Below are 24,838 nucleotides of genomic sequence, written 5' to 3'. Positions count from 1 at the left end.
TGCCTGGCTAAGCAGGCCCTGTGGTTTGCTACTGTTGAGGGACAGCGTGCTGCAGCTGTTAGAGTAGCCGAGCATCTGGGAGACAGGGGTTCGAATTCGGAGGCTGTCCGAGTGACCCTGGGCCAGCTGCACCTGCTCAGCCCAACGTACCTTACAGGATCCTTGTGAGGATAAACTGGGAGAGAGGAGAGCGGGGGAAGCTGCGTTGGGCCCCCCCTGTGAAGAGAGGCAGCGGGCGACTGAAATAAATACAGGGTGGGGGGGGAGATAAAAGCCAGGTGGGGGGGAAGGACAGAAGGAAGCAGGGAAAGATGAGGAATTGAGAGTTGCCAGGAGGAAAGAAAGAGGAAATTCTGTGTGGGGTGGGGTAGGGGGGATTATACAAAGTGAGGTTCCCCCTCCCACAGTTCTTTATAGATTCCTCACTGTGCCACTGGACCTAGCCCACCAGTTGACACAGCACAATTGGGCCCAGTCCAGCAACTGGAGAGACTGTTGGGGGAGGGAAGGAGGGAGAGCTGAAGGGGGGGGCGATAAAGGTAGGTTGGCTGGAGGATACAAAGGGGGGGGCTTTCAGAGAAAGGAAAGAGGGATGGGGTAGGGAAAACATTATGCCCCTGTGAGCCCGTACGGATCCCTCCCCCACTTGTAAATATATTTTATTATCAATATGGCCCCATCAGTGGACACCAAAATCCAGACGCTTGGGGCAGAGACAGGCAACGCAGATCTTTTTGCAAACCTGAGAAAAGTCCCAGAGTAGCATAAAAAATGAAGCAGCTGGCCTTGAATTCTGTTACATTACTAAATGCCCTTAAAAGCCCCGGTCTTGTCTGTGGGGGGCGTATTTCATTCTGCTGTTACTGCAGCATTTTCTACTTCTGCATCATTTGACATATCAGTCCTGGTACTTTTTAGCCCTTTCAAATTTTTGTAATCCTAGTCATGTTGCATCACTTACTGGATCTCTCATGCTATTTGATGATATTAATTTTACTCCATGGAATCTGTTTTGATGCTCAGTGTGAAATGCAGACAAAATAAAGCAAATAATAAGCGTCACTAGGGGTAGAAGAGGTGGAGTAGTTGAAGCATGTGACTATTTTTACATTTGAAGTCTGGGTTTGGTAATGGAGATACTGGTTTGTACTGGCATCTGTTTTGCATATAGTCATCTATTTTAGGTTTGGAACATCTGTTTTCATTTGGGCTCCGTGACGCAAACGAGAGCTCTTTTCAGGGTTGCTGCAAATGTCAGGAACTTCATTGAATATTCCCGGCCATCTTTCCTCTTTCATAGGGCTCCAGGATGCCCCGCCCCACTCCACAGAATGGAACAGCTGTAGGGCAAGGAAAAACAGGGATAGGTGGGTCTTGGTGGGGGGGAAGGGTTTTAACAACTGAAAGGCTGCAATCTCAAGATCATTTCCTCCTGGTAACTGGATGGAAGGTGGCTTTGCAGGGAAGCATCAATAACTAAGGAACAGGTAAGCAACCTTCACACACACCTATGTTGCCCTGCACATGGTGCCCCCCCCCTTTAACATTTGATGGAGAAATAAAGTGGGAAATCCCGTTTTTTCCAATGGGATGCATACCCCTCCACCCCCACCCACTCTCACGTGAAGGAGTCTCTTCCAGGTTCCCAAGTTTTGCTGGGAAGGTGGTGATTTTGCCCCTGGTGGCTCTTGTGCCTGGAGACTTTTCCTGCTACTTTCAGTCCGAGACCTGGATGGATTTGGAAAGGAGTCTACAGCGCAGTAAAAATGATCAATGGCCAACATCACCAACGGTCATCCCTGATGTTATGCCATTGTAGAAATAAATATCAGGTCATACCTTATACTGGCTGCACTTGTTTAAAAAAGTAGCCATTAAATTTTACATAACATAACATTTTTATACTAAAAGTGTAAATAAAGAATATATTGTAAAGATGTATCATCAGTACTAGTACTGAGAGAGTTTAATGCATTTAAATGGAAAATGAGGCTCATTTATTTACTTACGCGATTTATAATCCATCCCACTGAGATGGAAGGTGGGTTACACAGTATAAATTAAATACGGTCAGAGGGATGAGACATCCAGTAAGCAGCAAGATTGGGTTTGGATGGCAGAAATCTGCAACAGATCTGAAACAAACCCAAAACACAGACTAGGCATTTAAACATGACATGTTTAAAAATGTAGAAATTACATTATAGGAGCATATTTACAGTAACAGGCAGAACACAGTCACACAATCCAGCCATCACCACTTTACCAAACCACTTTTCTGAACCGTAAGGAGCTCTCACTGGTGTGAAAAGGTCCTCCTGGATAATTCTGTTTTTCATGATTTGTAGGAAGCCGGGAGCGTGAGGGTCTTCCTAACTTTCACAGGCAGGTCACTCCACTAGGTGTGGGCCACAACAGAAAGAAAACGTGTATGGACGCTTGTTGATTTTGGCTATGGTGGGTTTTCCAGGCTGTGCAGCTGTGGTTGGGTAGTTGGAGCTCCTAATGCTACAGCTGGCATCTTCAGAGGCATGTCAAGGTAAGGTGTGTTTCTTTCCAGGACACAGTTGATTTTGTCCATTTGCCAGGAATCGCGGGCAGATGGCCCTCCACAGATGACGGCCACTGCTGTGGTTGAGCCAAGGGACAGCAGCAACGCTGCAGATACAAAGGACCAGGGACAGGACAGCCGGTATCTTGAGCTGAGCCTGGAAACCGATGGGCAGCCCGTGCAGGAGGGGAGGAGCAGGAGGCCCATTTCGTGCAGCTTCCGACAAGAAATAGGCTGTGGCATCTTCACCAAATGGAGTCTCTGAGTTGCCTTTGAGGGGAGACCAATGTACAGTGCATTACAGTAGTCTAGTCTTGGATCCAGGTGGCCAGATGAGCTGGGCACCTGAGCAGGGGACCATCTTGCAGGCTAGACTGGAGCAGGAAGACAGACCCCCCCCCAAGGCCCCCCATTCAGCCAGGGTCAGCTTTGTGGGTCTTCAGGTTTCACCACGTAACCATGGATACTAACCCGTGCAACTCAGCCACAAGCCCTTGAAGCCTTGACAACCCAGCTGCCTGGTTTCATTAAAGTTCATCCCACACATTGTTTATCTTCCTGACATTTAACACAAAAGAAGATCCTCGGGAGACCCTCACAAGCTCACTATTTATTGGGAAAGGCCGGGTGGTTTACCCTGACTATTGGGTGACCGCCCAACAATGTGCTGCACAACGATATTCCAGTGCTAATGTTTTAATCAAAACCTTTTGTGGGGCAAGGAGACCGTGGAATATGTTCAGCACACCGAGTGAGCTACGCCCCCCCCCGAAAAGCTCTAGTGCCAGCTGGGGTCTGTCTGACTGCTGTGGGCTCCCCCCAGGCCCCCTATAAGCCCCCCACCTAATCTGTGGTGCCTTCTCAGTTGCTACAGCGACCTCTGCAAATCCAGTGTCCTCTCGGACTGGGTCCCCCGTCCATCTGCCTGGCCGGCCCACCTGTTGGGGCTTGGGTGAGGCCGTTCGGCATCCCCTCTGCAGGCAGGCAGACCCTGCAATTCAGAGGTTAGGCACAAATGGCACGAGTTGGGGAGGGGGCTGGTGACAGGTGGGACCCAGCCACAGAGTAAGCCTCTTGTCGACCCCCACCCCACCGGCCGCCTTGTTTGCTCTGAGCTCAACGTCTCCTGAGCTTCCGGGAAGCATCTCCTGGAAAGGGGGCACCCGTTTCCCTGAGGACAGAAGAGGGGCCCCTGCGGCCTCAGGGTGCCCCCTCCCCACCCCATAGCCCTGCAAGGAGGGGAGGCTGACCTGGGCACAATCCCCCAGCAGACACACGGGCACACCCAACCCTCACAGCCAGAGCAGAAGGCTTCTGTCCCATTCCTTGGGGCAGGCTGTTGGCCAGCTTGGGGGGGGGGGCTGTTGAGACCAAGCCTGGCCAAGGGCCGGTAAGAAGAGGAGCCTCCCTGACCTGACACCCGCTGGCCGGCCTGGCCACACTGGACGCCACCGGGCAAGGGCTGCCCATCCGTCCAGCAGGGGCAGGCACACCCACAGGAGGAGGACAGGGTACTCCTGTCAGGTGTTGGGAGAAACAGCACCTGGTGTGTGTGTTTCCCCTTTGCACATAGAGCAGGGGGCACGGAGGCTGAAACACAGCGGAGCTCACCTGGACAACCGCGTGGGTGAGCTTGGGGGAGAGGGGGAGAGAGAGAGAGAGAGAGAGAGAGCGCGCTCAGGCACAAAAGAAAGTCAGAGTCGTTTGTAGTTTCTAATCTATTAAAAAGAGTGTTTATTAGTGAACTCCATCCTGGATAGAAAGGGGGAGAGACAGGTTCACTCACTGTCCTATTCTAGCTGGATGGAGACGGATGCGCAGGAGGAGACACGTCCTCTCCCTAGGCCTGGTGGAAGGTAAGAGCATGGAGCGTTCTGCGGAGGAGGCGGAAGCAAGGGAGGAAGTCCCTCAGAGCATCAGTCGACATCAAAGGACAGGACCAGCCTGACAGAGTAAAGGTGACCAATTCCTAGGTCCCTTTCCAGTCACTGGCTATCTAGTAAATAGCCCCCTCTATAGCTGAGGCAGGAAACAGCCTACAGTCCCTTTCTTCCAACACCAGGGAGGAGGGCAGGGGACCCTCCTGCCAGTCAACAGCAGGGCAGAGGAAGGCAGGGCCCCCCCCAGCCCCAGCGCCGGTGCTGCGATGCTAGCCCGTTCCTGGCGGAAAGGCTCTGCAGGGCAGGGGGTGGGGGGGCTGGCAGCAGACCGCGGCAGGCGCCGGGGGCTTCTCGTCGGCTCCGCCTCCTGCCCCGATCTCAGGATCAAGGTCGTGGGCATCTCTCCTCGCCGCCGCCGCCCCCCCCCCCCCGGTAGAAGAAGCCTGGCAGTGGCCGCCCGCCCGGGGAAAGGACGTGGGACGGAAAGGGCCCCCCCCCGCGCCTGGCTGCCCCGGAGGCTTTGGACTGCAGGGCGCGCGTGGGGGGGCCAAGCCGGGGGCGGGCGGGCGAGAGAAGGGGACCCCCCCCCCACGCAGTCCTTTGGCCGGTCTTCCAAACGGGGCCCCGCGCAGAAGCTCCAGGAAGCCGCTCGCTCGCCGCCATCCTCCGCCTCCCCGGGACCCCTCCTGGCCGAGCGGGGGACGTGACCGGAAGCGCGGCGCCCCCCCTCGCACACAAAGACCAGCGCCGCCCCCCGCCGGGCTCCCTCCCCGCTCAACCATGGCGGGGCTGGGGGGGGGAGGTCAGCCGGGCAGGGGGGAGCGGCGCAGCCACGGGGGGGGGAGGAGGAGCCTCAACTTGGTGGCTCCTCCTCCTCCTCCCAGACCAAACAGGAGCGGCGGCGCCGCTGCTGGAGCCGTCCCGCCGGTCGGGAGGGAGGGAGGGAGGGGGGAGGGGGGAGGGGGGAGGCCCGCGCGCAGAGCCGCTTCCCCACCAGACCGAGCTGCTGGGGGCTCCCGACGTCCCCCAGGGGACGGCCTGCCCCCCCTCCCCCCGCTTCGCAGCTCCAGCCTCGGCTGGCTTCCAGGGTCGCCAGCGCCGCAGTGGGAGATACCTGGCTCTCTGGGAGAGGAAGCCTCCGAGGGGTACTACAAGGCCATAGAGCCCACCCTCCTCCGTTTCCCAAGGAAATGTAGCCCTGTTGTCAGGGTTCAGTTTTGATCCCGGGAGGCCTCCAGGCGGCACCTGGACATTGGCAACCACCCCGCGTGTAGTCCCCCCTCTCTCCCCACCTGAGCCGAAGCCAAAACGTGATGCGGACCCACCTGTCCCTGACACCCCCTGGCCAAGGACGGCTGGTTGGGTCTCCGCCGCCGCGGGTTGGCGCGGCTGCTCCTGGGCCTCCGTTCCCCTCGGGGGTGCGGCCCTGCAGCAGGGGCCAAGGCGCAGTCGCAGCAGGGCTGCCCTCCCTCTGCTCGCGAACCCGCTCTTACACACACACGCACACCCCGCACACCCCACCCCCGGGTTGGTTGTGCTGCCAAGTCCCAGCCTCCTGAGGGCCGCCTCGCAGGCCAGAGGGCTCGGGGGTGGTTCGGCCAGGCAGCCCGCCCCGCCCCCGCGGTTTCTCGGGGAATCCCCCCCCCAAGGGCTGACCGGGGACAATCGGCGGCGGTGGGGGGGGGGGGGTGAGGAGGCGCTTCCGAAGGCCAAGGAAGGAGACCGGGCTCGCCCTTTGCCCTGTGCCTGGCTCTGCGTCACGGGGGCCGCCCTGGGCTTCCCGGGTGGTCTGCCTGCTGCCTCCCACCATGATCCGCCCTCTGAGCGGGGCTGACCCGGCTGCTGAGCGCCTGAGAGGCCACCTTGCCAGATTGGGCTGGTCGGGGTCGTCTGAGCCCCCGCTAGTCCCCCTGATGGTCCACGTGTTGCACGTTGAAGTGACAGGTGAAGTTCTGCACGTGTGCAGGTGGGCTGAGCGCGGGGGTGCAGGGAGGGACATTTCCCCAGGCTATAATTCCCTGTGGGACAATCCCCCACCCGTGTAAACCCCCCATAGACCAACCAGGGTTGTTGAGGGTGTTAATCACCGAATCCATCGTGTCTGATGGGGGGTGAGATGTGGAACGCTAAGGACGGTGCCCCCCCCCCCTGCTTGGACGTGGTCCAGCCTCATATGGGCTGAAGTTGCTTTATTTTGCAACCATTATTTACATTTTGCTAACATTATTTAACCATTGACTTGAAGCTCAATTATAACATTCAGTTCCCTTCACGTTTTCCCAGAAAACCCACATCAATCATTTGGGCTGACTTGTGTGCAGAACAGTTTCTGCATTTCAGACAAAAATGCCTTCAGTGGGTGGGGGCAGAGTGTCTCTGAACACCCCCCCTCCCATCCCCTGTTCCACCATTTCCACACCAGCAACTACTCCACAGCCACTGCAGGGTCTCTATGTTGGTTTCTTTTAGGGTCGTCTTGTGTTCCGATCAGTGTTTTTATTCTTTTCCCACAGAGAGCCTTATTGCCAGCCCCTCCCTCCCACCAGAACTTTTTGTTAGGTGGCAACATAAAACTGCACCCAATCAAGAAGCCTACCAACACGTTGCTTCCTGCGACTGACAGGACATTGCTTTGATCCTATCGGCACCCTTTGCTTGAGAAAGTCCCTGCCGCAACCTGCGTGCCAGCAGCAGAGCAGACACTGTCCAGACTGGCTCAGCTCTGTGGGTCCCACCACAACCACACTCGCTTCTTCTGCCCCCGCCCCACAGCCCAAAATCAAAGGGCACCACCCAGCCAGCCCGCCCAGGAAGATCCTCCAACCAAAGGCCTCCGGGCTGCCCTGGGGCAGTTCTGCATCCCTGAAGCAGCACTTTCAGAATTCTTGAAAGGGGGAGAAGGGAGGGCCACTAGGCGACAAGCAAAGCCAGGCGCCCTCCACTGCAGGGGTGTGGGTGAAGCAGGGCTTGGGCCCAGAAGGGGGGGGGGGTTTCCAAAGGCTGGATCCTGCCACGGAGCGTTGGTGATGAGCAGCCCAGGCACTTCTGAAGACATTCCAAGGGTGCAGCAGGCAAGACAGCTGACTGGCTCCAAAGGGACCCCACTTGAGCGGTGTTAGGGGGGTTGTATCTACGAGACTGAGGTGCATTCCTAACTCAGTGTAGCTACTTAAAGCTGCAAATCTCTGCTACTAAAATATATACGTATCCAACCTGCTATTGAGACCACGCCTGGCAACTTCAGAGGCATTCTGGGCATTCTTTCCGGGATCTTTACTTTATGGCTTCACATGTTTTGTCGATAACTAGGTTTCCCCTGACACCCTGGTCCCATGGGAAACGGAGCTGCATCCTCTATCCCATGGGGACAGGAAGCCAGGTGGCCACCGGTCTTGGTGCGCCTCAGCTCCAGGGACTCTTTTTCACACCTTCTTGGGAAAGTGCAGGGGTGGGGGACTTGCAATGAGATAAAGGGGAGGGCAAAAGCCACGCCTGTCAGAACTGAAGCCTCCTCCTCCTCCTCCTCCTCAATAAACACTACTGATGAATACTGCAGAGAGTCCATTTATTGGCTTAAGGTTTGAGACCTAACAGGCGGTCAGCCATTTCCTTTTCAGCACCAGGTGTAGCAAAGGCCCCCCCCCCTCCCTGCCAATGGCTGCTATGGCGCTGCCACCAACAAGAGGCAGAAGTGTGGGGGGGGGGATGGAAGAGTTGGCTTTTTCTCACCCCTCCTTCCTGGTCCAGATGAATCCACGTCCTCACCCGCCTTGGCTCAGGTCTTGTAATCAGAGGGCGGGGGGGGGGGCTACCTTGAAGGAGTCAGCCCCTCTCACATAGGGGGTCTTTCTTTTTTCCTGCGGCCTTCAACTGTTCCAGTGACTCGTCTTCTCATTATGTGAGCCAAGTATGGCGGCCGCCGCGGTCTCCTGGTTTGAGCTTCCAGGGACGCGTCAGGCCGGACTCTGGGTTTCTGGCTGTCCAGAGAGTCTGCAAAGCTCTCCTTCAACTCCCTGCTCCAAAGGGACGACCTCTCTGCCCGGTCCACCTTCCAAGACTCACTCCTGTGAACGGGGAACGACTACTGTGGCAAGAGCTGGCTCGGCCTTGGCTGCCAGGGAGGGTCGTATCCTGCCCCTGCAGAATGGGCTCCAGCTCTCTCGCTGGCCTCGGGGTTCCCTGGGAGCGGATGATGGCGCCCAGGACCAGGAAGCCCCCGCCGGCCTCTCCCCCGTCAGCCTCCAAGGTCTGCAGGCGGCTGCTGGTGCCTCCTGGATGTCCAAGCGGGCAGTTTCCAAGCGGGCCGCTCAACAGCCGTCGGGGAGGAGCAGCCCAGAGCTGGGACCCCCCCCCCTCGGCCCTGGCTGGGCCCCGCTGGCCGCCGGGCTCCTTGGGCAGAAGCAGCAACGGCCGCCGCCACACCTTCTCGGCCAGCGTGGCTCCCGGGGCAAGCGGGAGGAGAGGAGAGCGAGGTCCACCCCCGCCCCCCCCGGCGGAAAGATGGCCCAGGAAAGGAGCCAGCCCAGCAGAAGAAGGGAGCCTGCCTGGTGGGGGCGGTGGGGGCGGGGGGAGAGGGAGGAGGGGCTGGGGGCGCGGGGGGCTGTTTTGCCTGCGGCGCCCGGCCTCCTCCTCCTCCTCCTCCTCCTGAGCCCGCGGGGGGCGGGAGCGGCAGGCGCCTTCTTGGCTCGCAGCCCGGCTGGCCCAAGGCGGGAGGCGCAGAGCCGCTGACCCCCAGTCGGCCGGAGGAGGAGGAGGAGGAGGTGAGGGGGAGAGGGGGGGGCTGGCGGGGGCGCGCAGGAGCGAGGGGCTGGCGGGGGCGCGGCTCAGTCCAGGAAGGGCGGGCGGGAGCGGGAGCGGCTCTGGTTTCAGCGGCGCCCGGGCTGCCTCTGTCCGCCCCTCGCAGCCTGCCTGCCGGCCGAGCCGCGCCCCCCCCCTCCGTCCCAGTCCTGGGGCTGCCGGGTGGACGGAGAGCCCCGCCACGTCGGATGGCCAGCGGCGGAGATGCACGTAGGTGACTCGAGGGGAGGGGAGGGGAGGGGAGGGGGGTCGGCGGCCGAGGTTGGGGCCCGCGTCCCCCTCTGCCCCATCCCTGCCGCTTGGGTAGCTCGGACTGCGCCCCCCCTCCCCCGGCCGCCGTGCCTCCATTGCCCGGCGGAAAAAGCGGCGATGGCGGCGGCGGCGGGTTCCGCTGGCACGGGGGGAGGGGAGCCCCCCCCCCGGCTGGCTGGCGTGTTCCCCGGCCGCCCGACCCCGCCTCGCCGCCCCCCCGGCCCGCGCCAGGCGCTGTGCAAATTGGAAGCAGCTGCGGCCCGCCCGCCCGCTCCTCCCGCCCGCTCCGTGACGCTCGCGGCCCCCAGCCCTGGCGGGGAGGGGGGGGTCGCGCTTCGGCCGAGGACAGGGCTCCGCTGGACGCTGTCCGGCAAGTGACCAGCCCCGGGCGCCCGGGCGCAGCTCCGCGAGCGAGCCTGCCTGCCTGCCTGCCTGCCTGCCCGCCCGCCCGCTCGCTCGCCCGCTCCTCCGGCCGGCCGGCCGGCCGGCCGAGCGGGCGGAGGGGGGGGGGGGCCGGGGCCAGCGCTGCCTGCAGCGCGGGGTGGGGGGGGGGAGAGGCGGGCGGGAGCGGAGCCGCAGCCAAGTGGAGCCGGAGACAAAGGCGCGGGGAAGGCGGGCGGCGGAGAGCAGACAAAGCGGGGCTGTGGCCAGCGCGCTCTCGCCCGAAGGCCCCCCCCCCCGCCCCTCCTGGAGGAGGTTGGCAACCGGAGCCCCCGCCTGGCAGCCCCGCCTTCGCCGGAGGCTTCGTGGCTCTCTAGCTCTTTTTTCCCCGTGGAGGAGCCCAACGCGGCTGTCCCCCATGGCATCCTCAGCACAACCACCCTGCGAGGTAGGCTGCGGCTGTCTGACTGACCCAAGGGCACCCAGCTGACTGGCCAGAAGCTTCCAGGCCCTTGTCCGACCTTCTGGCCATGACACCCCCTTGGCTTTCAAGCAGTGATTGGAGAGACGACCCCCCCCCCCAGGGCTTAGCGCCTCCCCCCAGGAATCTCCAAGGCCCTGATGCTTTAATTGGGGAGTCCCCATCCTACCCCGGCATTCCTGGCCCCCTGAGAGGTGTAGGCTGCCCCCTGCAGACCCTGAGGAGGGGGGCAGGGGGGCAAAAGGAACCACTGACAGTGTGTTGGGGGGTGCATGCAGAGGTGGGATCCAACCAGTTCTCACCACTTCTCTAGAAGTGGTTACTATTTTTTCTGAGTGCCGAGAAGGGGTTACTAAAGCAGCCTTCCTGCCCAATAGGGACTGGAGGTGCGTGTGTGTGTGGCGGCACCACTGTTTGAATCCCACCCCCATCTGAACCTGTTGTTAAAATTTTTGGATCCCACCCCTGCGTGCATGCGTGTGTGCTGCCATTGCCCCCTCCCGAAAGGGGAGTTTGGCCAGCTTCTCTCCTTTGCTCTGCCCCACACAGCTGCATTCCTGATCAGCCTTCCGTTTGTGATCCCTGCAGGATTAAGGCACCTGTTTGATGGGGGAGAGGCCTCGATTCAGCCCCCGCCTGCCTTGGAGGAACCCCAGGGAAGAGCCAGGCATGGCCCCACCCCTCCTGCTGCTGCTCCTCCTGGGGGGGGGGCTGGGCCAGGGCTGGGCCTCCACCGGCACCCTCGACCTGCAGATAGACGAAGAGCAGCCGGCGGGCACCATTGTGGGGGACATCAGCGCAGGGCTGCCGCCCGGCACCCCCACCTTCATGTATTTCATTTCTGCCCAGGAGGGCAGCGGAGTGGCTACGGACCTGGAGATCGACGAGAACAGCGGGATTATCAAGACCGCTCGCGTGCTGGACCACGAGAGCCGGGACCACTACAGTTTCATTGCTGTCACCCCGGAAGGGGTCACGGTGGAGGTCCACGTGCAGGTCAATGACATCAACGACCACCCCCCCACCTTCCCCAAGCCGCGCGGCTCCCTCCAGATCCCCGAGCACACACCCCTGGGGAGCCGCTTCCCCCTCGAGCCAGCCTTCGACGCAGACAGCGGCCTGCTCGGCACCCAGGGGTACTTGCTCAAGGGGGGCGATTCGGGCCAGGCGTTCCGGCTGGAGACCCGCCGGGGCCCCAACGGCGCCCTGCACCCGGAGCTGGTGGTGGCCGGCGTCCTCGACCGGGAGACCCGCTCTGCCCACACTCTGCTCCTGGAGGCCTACGATGGTGGGTCCCCCCCTCGCAGCTCCCAGATGACCCTGGACGTGTCCCTCCAGGACATCAATGACAACGCCCCGACTTTCAACCAGAGCCGCTACCACACGCTGATCCCGGAGAACCTCCAGCCCGGCAGCAGCATCATGCAGGTCTTTGCCTCGGACGTCGACGAAGGGGACAACGGGGCCGTGGTGTACGAGATCAACCGCCGCCAGAGTGACCCCGAGCACTACTTTGTCATCGACGCGGCGACGGGGGTCATCAAGCTCAACAAGGGGCTGGATTATGAGCTGCGGAAGGTCCATGAGTTGGTGGTGCAGGCCCGAGACAAGGCCGTGCACCCAGAGGTGTCCACGGCATTCGTCACCATTCAGGTGCGTGACTACAACGACAACCAGCCCACCATGACCATCATCTTCCTCAGCGAGGACGGCTCCCCCCGCATTTCGGAGGGAGCCCAGCCCGGGCAGTTTGTGGCCCGCATCTCCGTGTCAGACCCAGATTATGGCGAGTATGCCAACGTCAACGTCTCCCTGGAGGGAGGGGAAGGCAAGTTCGCTCTCACCACCAAAGACAACATCATCTACCTGATCTGCGTGGACCAGCTGCTGGATCGGGAGGAGCGGGACTCCTATGCGCTGCGAGTGACGGCCACCGACGCGGGGACGCCCCCCCTGTGTGCGGAGTCGGCCTTTGTGCTCCAGGTGACGGACGTCAACGACAACCCTCCTCTCTTTGACGCTCAGGAGTACGAGCAGACCGTCCCGGAGGTGGTCTACCCAGGCAGCTTTGTGCTCCAGGTGACGGCTCGGGATAAAGACCAAGGGCCCAATGGGGAGGTCCGCTACAGCATCCTGCACACCCCCCACACCCACTCCCACTGGTTTGCCATTGACCCCACGACGGGCATCGTGACCACGGCCGCCCCCCTGGACTACGAGACCAATCCCCAGCCCCGGCTGACGGTTCTGGCCACGGATGGGGGGAAGCCCCCGCTGTCCTCCACCGCCGTGGTCCGAGTGGTCCTGCAGGACGTCAACGACAATGAGCCCATCTTTGAGAGCACTTTCTACAACACCTCCCTGAAGGAGAACATCCCACCGGGCACCTGCTTCCTCCAGGTGAGTGCTAAGGTGAGGCGGGGGGGGCACTGCTGGGCCGGCGGGGTCCAGTCTCCTCAGCGCAAGAGGCTCCAGCCCAGAAGGGAGTGCATCCCAGCAGTGGCCTAAAGAGCTGCACAAGGAGCGTGACGGGCCTGCTGTGGGGGAGCTGTCTGCCCCGCCTCCCCTTCGCTTGCTTTCCTCCAAGCTTGGGATGGGTAAGGCCCCCCTTTGGCCCCAGCCTCACGGTGTGGGGTGAGGGCTGCCCGTTTGGAGCAGGATCCCAGGCTGGGCTGGCTGGGCCGAGGGGGGTCTGCCTCCACAGAAGGCGGCTGCAGCTGTCCCCCTGGGCCAGGCCGGGAGCGTGCAGCTCAGACTTTGCCACCTCGCTGGAGCCTCGCTGGTGGCCGTGGCTAAGGCCGTGGGGGACAGCATGTGGCGGGAGCTGACTTGGGGCGTCTCCTGCGTGGGTCTCACGGCTTGCACCTGGAGAGAGCTTGGGCCAAAGCCAGAGAAGTGTTTTTGGAAGCCTAAAAGGTTGGCTGGTTGCGTCAGACAGAGAAAAGCTGCAGTCCACCTGCGTGGGTCCTGGAGTCCCGTTGTGACTCGTTTGGCCCTCCCTCTGGCTCCAGTGAGCTTCCCTTGGCTGTTCCAGAGGCTCAGCAGCTCTTGGGCACCGTTGGCCTCTCTCCGTTCTTGGCCTCTTTCCCTTGACATCCTAACGGTGCGCTGCTGTTTCATCCCTTGTCACCCCAGCCCCAGAATACCTTTTCCTGTCAGCTGACAGCTCCACCTCCACAGCTGCCTTCACTTTAAGAAGGAGGGGAAGGCGGGAGGAAGGGGCGCTGGGCCACAGGAAAGGAGCCGCCAGCCACGCACACTCTGCAAAATGGGCTTCTCATCCGTTTTTTAAAATGAGCATTTTATGCGTATTCATGTACTGCTGCTGCTGCTTTTCTGCAGATGGTGAAGGTCAGCAGCTGGGACAGAAAATGAATTTATTGTGGTTTTTTATTTTGCTATTTCTATCCTGTTTCCCTCCCCAGTGGGGGCCCAAAGCAGCTTATAACATCCCCCACCCCTTCTGTTTTTCACCCTGACAACAGCCCTGCAAGGTGGGTGTCTAGCCCAAGGGCTCTCAGAGGACAGTTCTCAAAATGGGGAGGTGTGCATTGGCATGACCAGGGCCAGCTCCCTCACAGCGCTGCCCTTCCCCCCCAGAGCTCCAGGTGAGGACCCGCCAGACCCTTCCCCCCCCCTGCAAGCCCTGTGAGGGGAGGCCCCCCCCCCTCTGTGGTTTGGGCACAAGCAGAAGGGTTTTTCTCCCAGCCCGGGAGCTGTCTTAGGGGAAGGTGGCTGGATTCCCGAGGAACATGGCCAGAAAGAGATTTTGGAAAGCTGCTCAGACGCAGCGAGCTCTTCTCATTGTCCTCTTCCCCAGCCCCATTTTCTCAGCTGTCCCATAATTCTCCAGCCTCCCCCACTCCACATCCAAGCCCACAACTTGCTCCCCTGGCCCTGTTCCTTCTTGGCCTTGTGCCGTCCCGCTCCTCTCCCCTCCTCCCCCTCTCTCAGACAGTCTGTGTGGAGAGTTACAACAGCTGGGCCCGAGTGCAGCCTGCTTTCCACTGAGGGCTGTGTGAAGGAGGGACTAGCTGTGAGTGCGTGCAGAGTGCCTTGCCTCCCCTCAGTGCCCAGTGTCTGGGGCACATGGCCCGGCAGGGAGGCTTAGTTCTCAGCCCTTGGGAAGCCCCCCCCCCACCTTTGCTCATGCCAGCCCCGCCAGCCGGTGGCCCCCGTGCATCGTCTGCCCCCTAGCTGTTCCTCTCCCTCCTTCTCCTCCTCCTCCACTGCCCGTCTCATGGGGATGCCCCGTCCTGCCACCAGCCCCACTCCAGTGACCCCCCCCTCCAGCTGCCTGCCCCTCAGATGCCACGGGGGGGGGGGTGCCATCAACCTCCAGAGCTGCAGATTTTTTGTCTTAATTATTATTTTGTTTAATTTTATTGATGAAGAAAACAGGTTAGCCGGTGCCCAGGGCACTAGCGGAACCTCTTGGAACAAGAGTGGGGCCATCTCGTTTCTCAAAGGGATCGTACTGAGATCAGGGTCATTCCTGCCTAAGGCCAACCAAAGGCAAATCCTGGCATCAGAGCCATGGTGGCCTCGTGGGGAGCGTGACAGACTGAGGCCCTGCAGAGCCAGAGTTCGACTCCCCACTCTGCCATGGAGGCTCAAACTCTCCCCCACGGGTGCTTGTGGCTGCCTTCCGGTTTCCAGCTCCTTATTCACGTTTCCTAGTTCCTTACTTGCAAATCCAATGACAGAATATTAAAGACAACGAAAGATCTCTACACCCCAAGATAAGGTTGGCACTTCCATTGTTTGGGGAACTCTGCTCTCCAAGAGAACCTACGCTGCTTCCTCACCTGAACACAGGTTCTGGACTTCCACTTTGGAGCAGCCTGCACACAAAAAAACAACCGTGGCTTTTCTTCAGGAAGGAGTATTTGTCCCCCCTGAATTTGGGGGTTCGTGATACGTGATGGTCCAAGCCTTGTTTTGCAGGGCAGAGGGCAGGTAGCCCCCCAGGTCCTCCTGTCAATCTTCTTCTGGATGCTGGGTTCTTGGAGGCAACCCTCATAGACACTTGTGATGCCAGAACCGCTGTTAGGACCGGCCACCAGTTCTGGTCTCCTTTCAGGGGACAGTCGCTGGTGTGTGGGGATGCTGTACACTGCCCAGAGCCCCTAGGGGATGGGGCGGTATAAAAGTTTAAATAAATAAATAAATAACACACAACCGAAGCACCTTGGCCCTGGTTTCCGCATGAGCGTTTGTCTTCGGGGTCCCCCATTTTGAAGCAGCAGGGAGTGGCTTTCCCCTCAGTATTTGCCATTGGATTCATGAAACAGGAACTCGGAAATATGAATGGGGATCTGAGAATTCACTTCTGCCTCCGTTGCTGTGAGCATAAGAGGGAGAAGGGGGTGAACGGGGAAGAAAGGTGGAGAATAAATCCAGGAAATAAGTCCTGTGGTCGTGGGGGAAAGTATAGGGCCGTCACACAGAACAGTTTTTTACAGTTTGTTTTTTATTTAGTTAGGTGTTCATAGGCTGCCTCTCACCCCAGTGGGGACCCAAACCGATGCCTGCCTTTGCCCCCCCCCCCCCCACTTTGCCCCTGTAGGGCATGGGAGGCTGAGAGAGGCTGGCTGGGCCAAGGTCGCCCGGGGGGCTCCCCTGGCAGGGACTTGTGCTCTGGCCTCTTGGGCCCTCCTGGCCCAGCACACTCAGCACTGCGGGGGGGCGGGGGGTAGTTGTCTTTTCGCCCAGTGGTTTTGCTCGGCCTTGACTTGCTGAGAGCAGCAATATTGGGTTACCATTTGGGGGAAACTGCTGAGCGAAGGCTCAGTGGCTCCATGGCCTCTGCGTTCGGAACGGCAGCAGCAACGAAAGCCACACCAGGAACCCACGGCCTCCGGGCAGAAGCCGCTCTGGGGCAGGGTGGTTTACAGTGGGCTGGTTTAACCTTCCGTGCTTCATTTTGAGGCCGCTCGGAAGCTTCCTGCATGTTCTTGGAGCTGGTTTCCTGCCCAGGCTGTGCTTGCGACTGCAGGGAGCTGCTGGGGAAATGGTGGGTTTGCAGCTGCAGGGCCCCTTGGAGCTGCCCGTCAGAAGGCAGGGGGATGCTGCTGCTGCTGCTGCCCCACTTAGGGCTTCCTAGAAGCACCTGCTTGGCCTCTGTGAGTGGCCAGAGTGCTGCTGGACTGGGTGGGCGTGGTCTGGCTTTTCTTGCATTCTCTAGTTGGGATCCTGGAATTTCATTTGCCTGGCAGGTGGTTGTAGAAGTCCAATGAATGAATGAGAAGAGGGAGCAGAGAGTCAAGCAAAGCTCCTGGCAGGGAGCAGCCAGAAGGGAGGCAAATGGAGAAATGTTCCCCACCCTAGCATTCACCCCAGTATTTTAGCCATCGTGACTACACTGGTGTATTGGTTAAGAGCAGGTGGATTCTAATCTGGAGAACCGGGTTTGATTCCCCACTCCTACACCTGAGTGGCAGAAGCTTATCTGGTGATCCAGATGTGTTTCCACACTCCTACATCCTTGTTGGGTGACCTTGAGCTAGTCCCAGTTCTCTCTGAAGTCTCTCAGCCTCACCTGCCTCACAAGTGTCTGTTGTGGGAAGAGGAAGGGAAAGGAGCTTGCAGGCCACCTGGAGTCTCCTTGCAGGAGAGAGAGAGAGAGGTGGGGTATAAGTCCAAACTCTTCTTCTTCTTCTTTGAGGTGGAACCCCCTGCTAGAGACTCATAGTGGGCAGAAAGGAGGGCAGCTGAACGGCCTCTGCTGAACGGAGTCGGGGGTTAGCCGCCAACTGGAGGCACTGAAGGCAGAGCTTTTAGGGAACATCCTGGTCTCCTGGCCTCAAGCCATTTAGGGCCTTAAAAGTCGGAACCTGCACCAGGGTGGGCGGCCAGGGGGCATCCTTCAGCCCAGGGCTCATGGGAGCAGGGACGTAGGGATAGATTTTTTGTGGGGGGGTTCGGGGGTGGGGCCACACCCCCACTCGCCCCTGGGGGCATGGCCACGCCTCCCCAAGCCCCGCCCCCAACCTAGCGCTTATAAAAGCAGCTCTCCAAGGCCAGGGACGGCAGACTCCCCTGCCCTGCCCTCCCCTGCCCCCCACCAGCTGGGCTCCCAGCCGGCAGTTCCTTCTGCCCTCCCCTCTGGGCAGAGGCATAGAGGGAAAATGGAGCCCGGTGCAAAATCTGACACACACACACACACACACCCCCCGGGCAGCCGCTGTGATGCTGGAATCCACCCCCAAACAGCATCACTTTCAATGGTGTTTTAAATCCACCTTAAAGGGAGAACCTGGGGTTCCCAGTTAAACAACATTGAAAGTGATGCTGTTTTGGGGTGGATTCTCCCCCACCCTGAAACAGCATCACTTTTAATGTGGCGTAGTGGTTAAGAGCAGGTGCATTCTAATCTGGAGGAACCGGGTTTGATTCCCAGCTCTGCCGCTTGAGCTGCGGAGGCTTATCTGGGGAATTCAGATTAGCCTGTGCACTCACACACATGCCAGCTGGGTGACCTTGGGGCTAGCTCTCCTGCAGCTTTCTTGGAGCTCTCTCAGCCCTAAATTCCACCTTTGCTACAGGGTGTTTTGTAGCATGAGGAGGAAGGGCAAGGAGATTGCAAACTCCTTTGAGTCTCCTACAGGAGACAAAGGGGGGATATAAATCCAAACTTTTCTTCTTCTAAACTGAGGACCTCAGATTCTCCCTTTAAATCCATGCTGAAGGGGTGTGGATTTAAAAGGAGAATCTGGGGAAATTTGGGGGGTGCCTGCTGTCAGGGGTGCAGTTGTTAAGCTAGAAGCACCAAACTTTCAGAGTATCTTTAGGAGTCTCTCCTAATGATACCACCCAGGTTTGGTGAAGTTTGGTTCAGGGGGTCCAAAGTTATGGACCCTCAAAGGTGTAGCCCCCATCTCCTATTAGCTCCCATTGGAAACAATGGAGGATGGGGCACCCCCTTTGGGAGTCCATAGCTTTGGACCCCCTGGACCAAACTTCACCAAACCTGGGTGGTATCAGTAAGAGACTCTCCTGATCAGGGGTCTTCAAACTATGGCCCTCCAGATGTTCATGAACTACAATTCCCATCAGCCTCTGCCAGCATGGCTAAGTGGCAGGGCTGATGGGAATTGTAGTTCATGAACATCTGGGGGGGGGCATAGTTTGAAGACCCCTGCTCCTGATGATACCTGCCAGGTTTGGTGAAGTTTGGTTCAGGGTGTCCAAAGTTATGGACCCTCAAAGGTGTAGCCCCCCATCTTCCTATTAGTCTCCCTATTGGCCAGAACAATAATGGGAGGATAGGGGGGCACCCCCTTTGGGAGTCCATAACTTTGGACCCCCTGAACCAAACCTCACCAAACCCAGGTAGTATCATCAGGAGAGTCCCCCAAACAATCCCTGAAAGTTTGGTGCTGCTAGCCTAAAAATCACGGCCCCTGCAGGCCAAAAACCGAAAAAACACTAAAATGTTTTTAAAACCCACAAACGGAGGGGCGGAGCTTCGGACATGAATAGGGGGTTCAAACCCGAGAAACCCCCCTTACCTACGTCCTTGCATGGGAGGCCTGTATCCAGCTCCTGACAATAGTCTGGCCGAGACATCTGGGACCAGCTAAAGTTTTCAGGTGGTTTTCAAAGGCAACCTTGCAGCGAGTACATTACAGTAACCTAACCTGAATGTGACCGGTGCACAGATCCCTGCGGCCAGATCATGTTGCTGTCACTACGTGCTGTGGCAGTGAAGTCTGCAATTGAGAGGACAACCTTAAGCAGGTTTCCTTGGAAGTCAGCCCCATTCTACTCGTTCCCGTTTGCCACGGTTCCGTTTCCCACAGAACATTTTTGTTCGGTGCTTTCTGTGAAATGCTGGCAGTGTGGGCGCCTTCCTGAGCTGCTCAGGTGGGCCTTTCCACAAGGCGGGAGTGGGTGGGCGGGTGGGCAGGGGGGTCCTGGTCTCAACCATCTGCAGGGGAGCACCATTAGAAGGCTTTGCTGGGATTGCCAAAGTTGGGTGTGTTGGCAAAGGTGGTCGACTGGGCACGTGGCTCCAAGGTCAGGCTGGCCTTTGTTGGTGTTCTGTGAAGGAGTTCCTCTGGGAGCGGGTCTGGCCTCACCGTGACTTGCCCCTGCCCCACACCGAACTGGCTTTTTCATTGAGCTGTGACTACCTCAGCCCCAAAATTAGTTGCCTGCTTAGTCACCAGTTTGAACACAGTGAACTGTTGTCAGTTTGGATGCCGTGAATATTTAAAGAGAGGATATTTCACTCCACGGTGCATCCCTTCACACTTCTGGTAGACGTCCCTTGTCCTGCTGTGACCCCTTGCCCAATTCGGAGACATTCTTTCAGGGACCTTCATGGTGCTGGATATTTCATCACTGAGAGTAAGAACAAACGGCTGGAGTTTCCTGCACGGTCTGAGCTGCGGTTGGAGGGCCAAGAATGCCTTTTGAGTCAGGTTTGCTGGAAGCTGTTTCCACCTTGCAGAGGTCCTAGAGGCAGGCCCCTGGCAACCCTGCACTGGCTTCCTGCTGAGCACCGAGGTCTGGGCTTCCTGAACAGCCCAGGCCAGGGGGACGGTCCTCCTCGCTTTGACGGCTCTCCTCCTCTGCCCTGCACTCCTCCACTCCTCTCGCCTTCTTGTGCTCACCCGTTCCTCTGCTGCCAGTTTCACTGTCCTCCTCTTACGTGTTTTCTGGCTTGCGTCTTCATTTTTCTGGAAGGGCTCCCCTTTCCCCTCCATATGTTGATCCCCCTCCTGCCTTCCTTCTGGTCTCACCCCACTCAGGCCTCGATTCCCTGTGGTCTCTCTCCACCCTCATTTTCTCCCTCTTACATGGAGGGCACGCTTCTGCGTGGGGAGGGCTGGTGCAGGGTAGCTGTTCAGCTGTTGGACTGAGTCAGTTCATCTCGGTGCAAATGTCCTCTCATCTGCGAAACTCACCGGGAAAATGGGGGTCAGTCACTGTCATCCTACTATAAGAATATACCAAAAGCCCTGCTGGACCCAACCAATGGGGTCCTTCTACTTCAGCATCACGTGGTGGCCGACCAGTTAACTTTAGAGGGTCAAGATACACGGGCATAGAGGCCAAGATGTTCTGTCCTAAGTAGAGATGTGAAACGTCCAGAAATTGTGAAGCCACGGGGGCTTCGTCTTCCTGGCTGCGGCCTGATAGCCTTTGCCCCCGAGGGGTCACCCGCTTCTAGGGCTGGCATCTTCAGAGGTACGTCACGGCAGGTTGTGTTTCTCTCCATGGCACAAACCATAGATGGGGCAAAATATTAGGAGCAAAAATTACAAAGCCACACAGCCCAGAAAACCACAGCAAGTCGTGAAAGCTGGAGTTTTTCTGGGATTTCCCCCCAGAAAACTGACATCCTGAGGCGATTGAAAGATTTGTGATATTTAATTTTCTACTGAACTTAAACTTAAATCAGTAAAACAAACAAAACAGTATAAAATGCACTGTATATAGTTATTGATACATTATTTGAAGTTATCTATTATTTACTAATTTGCATGTAAAATTATACTATTTGGCTTAATTATGGAATTTAAAAGTATAAATATCTTATTTTTCTGTACGTAAAATTGCCAATATAGCTAGAACATTTTATTGGCCCCATTTACACCCAGCTGCCCCCCCCCCCAACGGGGCCCCAAAGCAGCTGAGGTCACATCCTCCTCTCCTCCAGTTTATCCTCACAATGACCCTGCGATAGACTGAAGAAGAAGAGTGTGGATTTATATCCCCCTTTCTCTCCTGTAAGAAGACTCAAAGCAGCCTATAAGCTCCTTTCCCTTCCTCTCCCCACAACCTTGTGAGGTAGGTGGGGCGGAGCGAGTTCTGAGAGAACTGTGACTGGTCCAAGGTCACCCAGCAGGCTTCATGGGGAGAGGTGGGGAAACAAACCCAGTTCACCGGGTAAGAGTCCGCTGCTCATGTGGAGGAGTGGGAATAAAACCCGGTTCTCCAGACTGGGATCCAACTGCTCTTATACAGCACTGGGTCTCAGATTAGGCCAAGAGAGCGTGACTAGCCCCAGGTCACTCAGCAAGCTCCCATGGCACGAGTGGAGATTCGAACCCAGGCCTCGTTGATGCTAGTCTGGCATTCTTAATCACTGTGTCATACTTGCTGTCCAAGTGAGAAAGAGTTGCGAACAGATGCCCCCTACTTGGCCATGGCCCACGCATCATCCCTGTTGCCTCTGAGAGGGAGGAAAACATAAACACTGAAGGCAAACAGACAAATTGTGTAGCCAGTAGAGGTGGACTCGTGCTACAGAAACACTCTCCCACCGTCACAGTCTGCATATTTCATAGCAGCATTTTTCAATATCAAATTATTTATACCACTGAGAATACTGAACTCTTTAATATAAACAGTTTATAAGAACATAAGAACAAGCCAGCTGGATCAGACCAAAGTCCATCTAGTCCAGCTCTCTGCTACTCGCAGTGGCCCACCAGGTGCCTTTGGGAGCTCACATGTAGGATGTGAACGCAATGGCCTTCTGCGGCTGTTGCTCCTGATCACCTGGTCTGTTAAGGCATTTGCAATCTCAGATCAAGGAGGATCAAGATTGGTAGCCATAAATCGACTTCTCCTCCATCAATCTGTCCAAGCCCCTTTTAAAGCTATCCAGGTTAGTGGCCATCACCACCTCCTGTGGCAGCATATTCCAAACACCAATCACACATTGCGTGAAGAAGTGTTTCCTTTTATTAGTCCTAATTCTTAATTCTAATTCTAATTCTAATTTATCACATGGTTGTGATGGGTTTTCCGGGCTGTGTGGCCGTAGTCATAAGAAAGAGCCTGCTGGATCAGACCAGAGTCCATCTAGTCCAGCACTCTGCTACTCGCAGTGGCCCACCAGGTGCCTTTGGGAGCTCGCAGGAGGTGAAAGCAATGGCCTTCTGCTGCTGCTGCTGAGCACCTGGTCTGCTAAGGCATTTGCAACCTCAGATGAAGGAGGATCAAGATCTTGTAGCTCTTGGTAGATCTTGTTCCTAACGCTTCACCTGCATCTGTGCCTGGCATCTCAGAGGTGTATCACAGAGGGAAGTCTGTTACACACAGTGTAACCCACAATCTGTTGAATCTGGCTGTGAAAGCCTTCAACAGTTTGTTTATTTATTTGTTTCTTAGATTTGTATCCCGCCCTTCGCAGTAGGGCTCAGGGTGGCGAACATCAGTATAACAGAATAAAACAGTGCAACATAAAACCAGTAAAACAGCAACTATATCAATTAAAACTTCAACCAATAGAACATAAATAAATAGATGGCAATAAACACTCCATAATAGGCCCCCACGGGAGGTCACAATGTTCCATCAGGCCGGCTGGCAAGATACAAAAGCCCGGCGAAAGAGCTCCGTCTTATCAGGCCCTGCGGAACTCACCAGTGTCCTGCAGGGCCTTGATCTCAGCTGGGAACTCATTCCGCCAGAAGTACAGGTTATATTACTGTCCATCCCATCCCCCCTCCCGGTTTCTCATGGGAACGGAGTTCTCATCTCTCTCGAAGAGATAAGGCCTCCACCAGAGTCTCCGCCGCAGATGCTGGCCCATTGCCCGGGTTCCGGAATTCAGTCAAGGCCAGGCGGCTGTTCTGAACATCAACACCATTGAATCCTTTACACTCTGCCTCCCTTAAGAAAAACTTCTCCCCCCCAGGTTTGTGCGGAAAGGTGCGGTGGAAAGCAGAAATGAGGGAAGGGGCGTCAATATTTTCTGAATAAACCCATTGATTATACCCAGAGGAATATCCCACCCAAGAGACTAAATATTGCAAGCGTTTGCGATTAAAACGAGAGTCCAGGATGGCGTCAATTTCGTAATGCTTGTGGCCATCAATTATAGTCGGCGGGGGTCTCTCCGGAGGGTCGTGCCAGACATCGGAAACGGGAGCCTCCTTGAGTAAACTGGAATGAAAGACAGGATGGATATTACTTAGAGAATTAGGCAAGTCCAATCGGGCAGTGACATCATTAATCACTTTAGTAATCTTAAAAGGTCCCACGAATCTTTTGCCCAGTTTTGAAAATTTATGTACGTCTCTGAGATTCTTGGTAGACAAATATACCCGTAAAGGGAAATCCGAGCGGTGCTTATCCGCTTGAAGTTTTTGGGAATCTTTAGCTTGCTGTAAGGCGGTCTGGACTGTTTTCCACCCCTCGGCCAGAGATGAAATCCACTGTTGGAACTCTGGAGGATTCAACGCTCCTGCAGGTAGTTGCGGCAACGGAGGGAAGGATCGACCAGACACAATTTTGAAGGGGTTTTTTTTTGTACTACTATGGACCGCATTATTGTAGGCGTATTCTGCAAACGGAATTAAATCACATCAGTTGTCTTGGTGGTAGTTGGTGTAACAACGTAAATACTGTTCCAGGGTTCTGTTTGTTCTCTCCGACTCACCGTCACTTTGAACGTGGTAGGGAATTGCTTAGTGCGAGCCCCCAACAAGCCCAGGAAAGCTTTCCAGAACTTCGAAATGAATTGGGGCCCGCGGTCGGATACCACCTTGACGGGGGAGGAGTGTAAACGATAAATATGCTGAATGAACAGACGCGCTAACTTAGGAGCGGAGGGGATGGAAGTACATGGGATGAAATGGGCTTCCTTGGAAAATAAGTCTACCACCACCCACAAGACTGTGTTGCCTTGACTTTCTGGTAAATCCGTAATAAAATCCATGGAAATGACTTCCCAGGGGCGGGAGGCCACCGGGAGAGGTTTTAACAGACCATGGGGTTTTCCCGGAACGGATTTGGCCTCCGCACAAATAGAGCATCCTTTGATATATGTCTCAATGTCTTTGCGCATCGCGCGCCACCAAAATTGACGGCGGGCCAAATGCAGAGTCTTAAGGAAGCCAAAATGTCCAGCCGAGCGGGCATCATGACAGGCCTCGAGAACCTGCTTACGGAGGGGGGGAGGCACGTACCAACAATCCCCCCGCCTCCAAACACCATCTTCCAAGCGTAATTGGGAGTCACCCTCCTCCGCTGGTGGCTCCCGCAGCCCCGCCTCCTCGAGTTCCCGTAGGAAAGGAGAGATCAGGCTGGGAATGGGTGGAGAAGGAGGAGTGGACGTCTGAGATCGGGTGACAGCCAGCCCCAATTGGGAGGGGGAGAGAATAGTGCGCGGGATATCCCGTAAGGCAGCTCCACCCCCCTCCCCGGGTAGGCGCGAGAGCGCATCAGCCAGTTTATTGGTTTTTCCGGGGAAAAAATGGACGGTGAAAGAGAAACGAGAAAAAAAATCGGCCCAACAGAGTTGCTTTGCGGACATCTTGAGGGGGGTGGAAAGGGCGGCCAAGTTCTTGTGATCCGACCAAACTTGAAAGGGGTGTCTAGCCCCTTCCAGCCAGTGGCGCCAAGTGGAGAGCGCTACTTTGATGGCCGCAGTCTCTTTATCCCCTACAGTCCAGTTGAGCTCAGCACCGGAGAATTTATTTGATAAATAAGCACACGGAACAAGCCTATCATCTTTATTTCTCTGCAACAGGG

General features: G+C 57.0%; 1 protein-coding gene and 1 long non-coding RNA gene across 5 annotated transcripts in view; one reads left to right on the top strand and one right to left on the bottom strand.

The window, feature by feature from the left end:
• Window positions 1-1,078: 1,078 nt before the first annotated feature.
• LOC125430600 lies at window positions 1,079-5,893 on the bottom strand. Of its 2 annotated transcripts, XR_007244199.1 has the most exons (3): window positions 5,757-5,893; window positions 2,010-2,135; window positions 1,079-1,340 (listed from the first exon to the last, which is right to left on the bottom strand). It is a non-coding gene; the product is annotated as an uncharacterized LOC125430600 (long non-coding RNA). The 2 variants fall into 2 exon arrangements; XR_007244198.1 differs by lacking the exon at window positions 5,757-5,893 and having other exon boundaries at window positions 2,010-3,357.
• Window positions 5,894-9,106: 3,213 nt separating this feature from the next.
• Window positions 9,107-24,838, top strand: part of DCHS1 (dachsous cadherin-related 1) — a 47,151-nt gene continuing 31,419 nt past the window's right edge. The window contains exons 1-2 of one of the 3 annotated variants that reach the window (XM_048492978.1): window positions 9,107-9,191; window positions 10,931-12,742. In XM_048492978.1, coding sequence (XP_048348935.1) covers window positions 10,949-12,742 — 1,794 coding nt within the window. In that variant the 5' untranslated portion in view covers window positions 9,107-9,191; window positions 10,931-10,948. Of the gene's footprint in view, window positions 9,192-9,218; window positions 9,439-10,176; window positions 10,310-10,930; window positions 12,743-24,838 lie in introns of those variants that run through there. The other 2 variants (XM_048492975.1, XM_048492976.1) reach the window with 2 other exon arrangements.

Source organism: Sphaerodactylus townsendi, linkage group LG04 (assembly GCF_021028975.2).
Source record: "Sphaerodactylus townsendi isolate TG3544 linkage group LG04, MPM_Stown_v2.3, whole genome shotgun sequence".
Lineage (NCBI taxonomy): Eukaryota > Metazoa > Chordata > Lepidosauria > Squamata > Sphaerodactylidae > Sphaerodactylus > Sphaerodactylus townsendi.
The sequence above is the reverse complement of the archived record's forward strand: the minus strand, read 5'-3'. Positions and strand labels throughout refer to the sequence as shown.